The sequence below is a fragment of the Galeopterus variegatus genome, unplaced genomic scaffold (genome assembly GCF_000696425.1).
Source record: "Galeopterus variegatus unplaced genomic scaffold, G_variegatus-3.0.2 Scaffold24520, whole genome shotgun sequence".
NCBI classification, from domain to species: Eukaryota; Metazoa; Chordata; class Mammalia; order Dermoptera; family Cynocephalidae; genus Galeopterus; species Galeopterus variegatus.
The window spans coordinates 1-8,082 of record NW_007750631.1 but is presented as its reverse complement, the minus strand read 5'-3'; the positions used below and the strand labels follow the sequence as shown (position 1 = coordinate 8,082).

The window sequence follows — 8,082 nt, the reverse complement described above, 5'->3', positions numbered from 1 at the left end:
TATTTATTGGGGTCTTACTGTGTATAAGGAAGCCTGCCAGTGTTTGCAAATGAATTATCTCATTTAATCCTCATGGAATGCTGTAAGGTAAGTATGCAAATGAATTATCTCATTTAATCCTCATGGAATGCTGTAAGGTAAGTATGATTATACTCCCCATTTATACCCAGAGAAATTAAATCATGGAGAGTACCCCCATTAGCCTCATACTACACCTGAGCCTCTACCTGTGGTCTGATAAAGATGTTGCCACTGGTCACAAGGCAGAGGGAGGGTGTGTGCCCACTGGGATTCCTGGCACTTCAGCTGTAGCCTAACATTAAAGCCAACTGGACAGTCTAGGGTTGTAGAGGACACAGTGTGGGCCAAGGCAGTGTGGGGGTCATGAAGAAGCATGTGTGGTTAAAAGAGCACTGGAATTGAAATCAGAAGAACTGGGCCAAGTCCCTCCTTTTGTGCTGGTCATTGACCCTGAGTATTACCACTCCAAGCTTCAATTTCTTAATCTGTAAAATGCAGATAATTCATAACCCACAAGATTATTACAAGGATCTCCTAGTGGGAGGGTCTGAAGTTTCTCCTCTTCTTCTGCAGGTTGGCAAGAGACAACCCAAAGCCCAGAACCCTGCTCGACTGAGCCGCAAAGAGCTGGAGAGTTTTTATGTGCATCCCTAGCTGCTGCAGCCATTCTTGCCTCTCTTAGCTTCAGCCTCTGCTTTGGGAATCGGCACAGTGGATGGTGCTACTTAGAACAGTTCCTAGTCTGGAGAGGATACAGAAGTTCGCTCAAGGTCTATATTTAATTTTGAAAATGATTTCTAACAGCCATTATAAGAGCAAGGCTATTAAATAGTATCTCCCAACTTACAGACAAGACAAAAATGGATGGAGAGGCTGGGTCATACACAAAAGACCACATTCCAAGTATTTGCAATCTATAAAATGACAGGTACATTGTGGTTTTTTGTCGTTGTTGCTGGTGGCTGTGCTCATGGGGACAGGGACCCAAACCCATGACCTTGGTGTTATAAGGCTGTGCTCTAACCAGCTGAGCTAACCGGCCAGCCCTATAAAGTGATATGTAAATGCAGGGTGGTGTTGTTATTAACAGCAAGATTCCCATCCCTGGTTTTCTTGTCTCTTACTTGTTGCCCCTTCTCCTTGATCTGGGATGACTGCATTTCTAGACCATCATTTTGCTCAGGCCCATCTTCCAAAGCCAGAGGAAGAGAAGATAATGGTCACTCAGAGGAAGAGGGAACACTCCTTCTCTGTGAGGCTGGACTAACTGGCTGTAAGCTGGCTGCTGTGTTCTCCACAGCGTCCAGGGCCTGGGCTTTACTCAAACACAGAGGAAAAACTTTCCCCCCACATTTCACTCCTTTACCTCTGGACAGTTGGTCTCCAGGACACTGGGCAGAAGCAAGAGTAGACATGGTGCAAAGCAAGCCTATCTCTGAGTAGAAAAATCACCCAGAGCACACACCATCCTGACAACTGGCTGGTGAGTCCAGCTTTGTCTACAGTATGATGTTTGATTTACAAAGACACATTAAAAATATATTTTGGCTTCTTCATAGAAGAAGAGCCTTCTTAGAACCATATTTTTTTATTTTTATTTTTTTAAATCTTTTGGCTGGCCAGTGTAGCGATCAAATTCTGGACCTTGGTGTTATCATCGCCATGCTGTAACCAACTGAACTAACCGGCCAGCCCCTCAAAAACCATATCGTATTTAAGTTCTGAGTCCTGATGAGTGCTCCCCATGGTATACTCATCAGGAGGGAGGGCTCTGACAACTGAGTGCTGAAGATAAGGCAATTGGGAACTAGACATTAGGCTATGTTCCCTGAGCCTTCAGCCCAGATCCTTCATCAAAGCTGTCGGGAGCAGGGCTGAGACTCTGGCTGAGCCCAGGAAAGGGACGAGGGTGAACTGAGAGAGGACTCAATCAGAGACCCTATAAGGTGATACTGCAGGAAGCCTGGTTCTTCAGTTGCCCCACCCTGTATTTAACATATGAATTGAATATAAAATTGTGGTGTTATACAGGGGCAGTCTAAATCCCTTACCTTGAGAGTAGAACATTGGTTACCAGAAACTGGGGAGGGAAGGGGGGAAGAGAAAACAGGGAGAGGTTGACTAACGGGTACAAAATTACAATTAGATAGGAGAATAATTTCTGATGTTCTAATACACAGTAGGGTGACTATGGATTACAGTTAAATTTCATATATTACATAATAGCTAGAGGAGAGGCTTTTGAATGTTTTTGTCACAAAGAAGTGATAAATAAATGAAGTCGCTGATACATTAAATACTCTGACCTGATCATTATACAACGTATATGTGTATCAAAACATTGGATTTACCCCATGAGTATGTACAATTAGAATGTATCAGCTAAAACAAATAAACCTCTTGCCTGAATTAAATTCATGTATCTTTTCCATACTCTGCATCTTTACTCTCTATAGCAGCCAAAGGATGTGTATCAAAACATTGGATTTACCCCATGAGTATGTACAATTAGAATGTATCAGCTAAAATAAATAAACCTCTTTCCTGAATTAAATTCATGTATCTTTTCCATACTCTGCATTTTTACTCTCTATAGCAGCCAAAGTGCACTTGTGGGCCATCCACAAATACATGTCTGTTTAAATTTTGCTGGAGAGGGCTTCCCAGTGAGCTGTCAGTGTCCCTGAGCCTGTTCACAATGGGACAGCAGGCAACCAGATACCAGGGCCCATTCAGTCTCATGAAGGCTAGCCAAAGGCTAGCAAAGTAATGCCCTGCCTGGTCCCTCTACCCTGCAGACTGTGTGGTTTGCCAGGCTGGCTTCCTGCTTGAGAGAACTGTGGATACATCACATTTTAAAGCAAGTGTCAGGGGTAAAAACCAGGTAAATATATTCAAGAGCAGTCTGGGGGACTGAGGCAGGTATTGGGGCTGAGTTGCAGAATCAAGGAGTTTGGTGAGCAGAGACAACAGGAAATGATGGTCAGAAACGGTCCAGATGAGCAGCAGAGACATTGACCGTTGACTGCTGCTGGCCTTGCACGTGTCTTGCATTGTGTAGATCTTGAACCGGCCAGATTTATTTAAGGAGCAGAAGTGGTCTATGGACCCAGGGTTTTTGGGGATGCTCTGTTTTGGAGTGTAATACGAGTATGTACAGCATCATCATATTGTGTGTCTGATTGTTGAGCTTCCATGATAATGCCTCACAAAGATAATTATCCATGCAATCTAGTCAATGAACAAGCAGTAATTAAGCTCCTGCTGTGTATGAAGCACTGCCTGACTCCCTGGTAGTACTCTGCAGGCCACAGAAGCCATATTGACTACAAGGCCCATGTGTAGGAAGGCACGATAATAAAAGCACAACGTTGAAGGACATAAATGGGCTGCAAGGTGCGTGTAACACAGTGTACAGTAGAAGATCAGAATATAATCAAGTATGGTGCATCTCACAGGCAGGGGGACAGGGATGCAGTTACACTTTGGCAGGGGGTGGGGGAGGAGGATACTGTGGCTCTTCTGTATCTAGACTGGACAATGAGGAAGGAAGTTATTTTGGGTAAATATGGAAAGCTTATATAAAAGAGGCATTTTAAGCCTTTTAAAAACTATCAAAAGAGTAATAGACACAGTTTTGAAAAATTCAGCAGTACAAAAATGTATGCAGTAAAAAATGTCTCCTTTTGTACTTGAGATTCCCAGTTCCACCCTGGAGGCAGCCACTAATAAATTTTTTTGTATTTCCTTTTGGAACTTTTATATGGCTAGATAAGCACACAGACATACATTCTTTCTAACCCGACTGGTGGCATACAATACACTATTCTGAACTTTGTTCTTTCCACTCAACAATGCATCTTAGAGCTCATTCCCATATTAGCATCCATTACTCTTCATTTTGCTTTCTTTGCAAGGGGTAGGATTTGCCATTGGATGGATAGACTATCACATATTTAACTGGATTCTCACTAAATGGACATTTAGGTTATATGTCACCTTTTATTTTAAATAATACTGCAGTGGGCATTATTTTACACAGATCTCTGTGTCCACGTGTAAGAATATCTGTTGGATTCATTTCAGCAGCTGTTTAGAAGATGGTGTGAAGGATGGTCAGTCCAGGTGCCCTCCAACAACACTTGAGCAGCCTTGGCAGAATTTTGAGGCAGCACATATGAGTGAGAGGAAGAAACAATATGGTTGTGCAAGGAGATAGACAAATAGAGCAAAGATATCCGAAGCCAATAGGCTCCAAGAAGAGCCTGTGTCTGAACTATTATCGGGCTTGGGAGGATATGGGGGTGAAAAAGGGGGGAGGGGTCAAATCCAGGCAACTCTGAGACCCTGAAGGAAATTCTGACATGCTTCTGTCTGCAGGAGGCCCTACGAGGTCCAGCTGCCTCTCCAATCCCAGGGGCCCAGGAGAGAGATTGCAGCTTCTTTTCAAGTGAAATATTCATAGGTAGGGATTTCAGCAAACTCAAGATCATTCTGTTGTGGTGGTGGCGCCACCTGTGAGCCAGAAGAACACACAAGAATATGATTAAGGAAGCCTTGAAAGACTCAGGTTTCTTCAGCTCTGTGCTGGTGAGAGAGAGGAAGGCGGGGCCAGGCTATGACTGGTCCACCCTATAGAAACAGGGTCATGTGGATTGGCTTAGCAATTGAGCAGTTGACCAAGCTGATGGCAAGCATTTATGGAGTCACCTAACGGTAAAGGCCGTTGGGCAATACCAGACAGTTCAGTGAATCAAATACAGGGGACACAAAAGTGACAATCAAGTCTTGCCCCTCTTCTTTTCAAGTGAAATATTCATAGGTAGGGATTTCAGCAAACTCAAGATCATTCTGTTGTGGTGGTGGCGCCACCTGTGAGCCAGAAGAACACACAAGAATATGATTAAGGAAGCCTTGAAAGACTCATGTTTCTTCAGCTCTGTGCTGGTGAGAGAGAGGAAGGCGGGGCCAGGCTATGACTGGTCCACCCTATAGAAGCAGGGTCATGTGGATTGGCTTAGCAATTGAGCAGTTGACCAAGCTGATGGTAAGCATTTATGGAGTCACCTAACGGTAAAGGCCGTTGGGCAATACCAGACAGTTCAGTGAATCAAATCCAGGGGACACAAAAGTGACAATGAAGTCTTGCCCCCAAGAAGCTACTGTTGAATGATCCCAATCTCTGCCCTAGCTGGAGAAACAAGACAAATACTTATATACAGATAATTCGGATGGTGGTGGTTGAGTTACAAAGTAATGGTCCAGACCATTAGACCTTCATGGTCCAAGGGTTCTTAGGATTCCTTGTCTGAGAGTATTCAGAGAAGGTTCTAAAGAGCAGATGAGACCAGAGCTGATACACAGAAGAGAGAAAGATTAGGTACCAGCAACAGCTTGAGAATAGCAACAGCTTTGAGATACTGTGCGGAGATGTGCGTCAGAAAATAAGGAATGGAAATCATCAAGTCGAAGGTATACTTGTTTCCCAATGTTCATTGCAGCACTCTTCACAATAGCCAAGAGCTGGAATCAGCCCAAATGTCCATCATCGGATGAGTGGATATGGAAAATGTGGTACATTTTACACAATGGAATACTACTCAGCTATAAAAACGAATGAAATACTGCCGTTTGCAACAACATGGATGGACCTTGAGAGAATTATATTAAGTGAAACAAGTCAGGCACAGAAAGAGAAATACCACATGTTCTCACTTATTGGTGGGAGCTAAAAATAAATTCACACACACACACACACACAAAAAAAAAACTGGGGAGGGGGGAGAAGACATAACAACTACAATTCCTTGAAGTTGATATGACAAGCAAACAGAAAGAACATTGTTGGGTGGGAGTGGGGAGAGGGAGGAGGGAGGGGGGTTTTGGTAATGAGCCACAATAATCAACCACATTGTATATCGACAAAATAAAATTAAAAAAATAAATAAATAAAAAGTAAAAAAACCCAAAAAACAAAGGTGAAGTCCCTAGCTGGCAAAAACATTAGACCACAATCTAGAAGTCAGGACCAGGCAGATGATGGTCGAACTGAACAGCATATGTGAACAAGTGATTATTGAACAAATTCTATCCATCTTTTAAGGTCCAACTCAGATTGCTTTTTCATGAAGTCTTTCCTCTCTGCAGTGAATTCTCTCACTTATATCTGAAAAATCCTTGGGAACCGCATACATAATATATTAAGAAGTCATGTATTGTTTTCTCTCCCTTTCCAGGTCACTGAATCAACTCACCTCTCATCCACCAAGATAGATAACAAATTCTCACCGTCAGAGACAGTGCCTTAAACATATCTGAATCACCAAAGCACCTACTATAGTTTGGGGCAAACAAAAGATGTTCAATAAATATCTATTCATTGATTCATCAATCCCAGAGAAGTAGCAAAATTGAAAAACATTGAGAATTAAAAAAAGATATTTTTTGAATGCGTTACAGGGAGAGAATTTGGGGGAGATTTGGAAACCAAAGTATGAATGGACCCAATGTTTTTGGGAAAGTAAAAATGGAGTGCACAGTCTGATTCACATCAAGGTTAATTGTTTAGGATTATTGGGGATTATTTTAAAACTCCTTGTGGTTCTTAACACTGGAACTTCCAACTATCTATGTGAACTTAGGCGAGATTCCCAATCTCAGCTTCTTCAGCTATAAAATGTGGATGTCAACACATTTCTAGAGGTGTTACCAGGCTCAGAGGGGAATATGTTTGTCGATGTTTTGTCAAGGTAAAACTTTATATAAAAATTAGTTATTCTTATTATTTAATGGTAAATTCTACCCTTAAGAGATCTTCTAACACTGTAATAAAACCAACGTATTGCAGTTAAGAGCATATTTCAAAAATTCTTTATTTTCACTTTTTTTTGGCGTAAGGACACTTTAGAGAAAACAGAAAATCGAAGGAACCAAGGTTTACAAACAGGAATGCAGCCTCATAGCAAAACGATAAAACAGAACCAAGGGGCGGGGCGCATGTCGGAGGACAGAAATGCGCGTAGCGAGAGCAAGCGAAGGGGAGGAGGATTTTTTCTTCCCATTTCTTAAAACAAAAAACCCGAACCCCAACACAACCAACACAAGAAAGCACACAACCAACGTTTGTTCCCGAGTAGAAACAAAAATAGGGCAGAATGGAAATACTGTTCTCTTCCAAAGGCAAAAAAAAAAAAAAATGAAAGAAAAGTTAACGCAGGGCTCGAGGCTGCATCCCATCGGAGCCCCCTTCCGCGGAGATGCGTGCAAAGCGGCGGCGGCGCGCGGGGGACAGAGGCAGAGTGAGGTCATTCGCTCGCCTTCCCAGGGGCAGGGGGTCCAGCTTGCCGAGTCCGGGGCGCCCTCTGAGTCCCGGGTATCCTCGGGGGACGTCCCCACCCTCTCCGAGTCCGTGCCCTCCACCTCTGCTTCCCCCGGCGAGCCCGCCCCTCGGGCAGGGGACCGCGCATGCGCCCCGCGCACAGGCTGGGTGCGGCCGCCGCTGGTGCTAAGCGGGCAGCCGCAGTAAACGTGGCCGCGGACCTTCCGTTTGCGCTGCGCCACCTGTTTGCGCAGCAGGCGCACCGTGGACTCCAGCTCGGTGTTTTGGCTCTTGAGCGTCTTCACTTTCTCCCCTGAGCGCAGGATGCAGTCCAGCTTGCGCTTGCGACGCTTGCAGGCGGCGATGCGGTTACGCAGCCGCTCGCACTCCCTGCGTGTCTGGGTCGACGGGTCACGACGGCGGGCTGTCGCCGAAGCTCGCCACGTCGGCCACGGTCTGTGGCTCGTCCTTGAGCGCGGCCGGCGTCAGCATCTGCTGCGGCCGCGCCCGCGCCCAGCTGGTTCTGTTTGTGCAGATCCACCAGGGTTTTGGCCGAACCCTCGGCGAACTCTTGCCCGTCGCTGGCCGCCACCCTGGAGTAGAGGACCTGCGTCCTCGTCGGCGTGCTGAGTGGACCACCCGCCACCCCGTTGGACTGGACGATGAGGCGCTCGAGCTCGGGGAAGGCGAATGTAAGCAGTCCCAGGTCCGGCGAGAGGAGCAGGCAGGCGGGGCGCCGCCGC

General features: G+C 45.2%; 1 protein-coding gene across 1 annotated transcript; it reads right to left on the bottom strand.

Annotated features, from left to right (window-relative positions):
• Positions 1-1,840: 1,840 nt before the first annotated feature.
• Positions 1,841-7,831, bottom strand: LOC103583578 (transcription factor jun-D-like). The gene is given in 4 exon segments (XM_008564855.1): positions 1,841-1,907; positions 2,073-2,101; positions 7,366-7,729; positions 7,731-7,831. Coding segments are annotated over 4 exon segments (561 nt in total).
• Between the last annotated feature and the right edge of the window lie 251 nt (positions 7,832-8,082).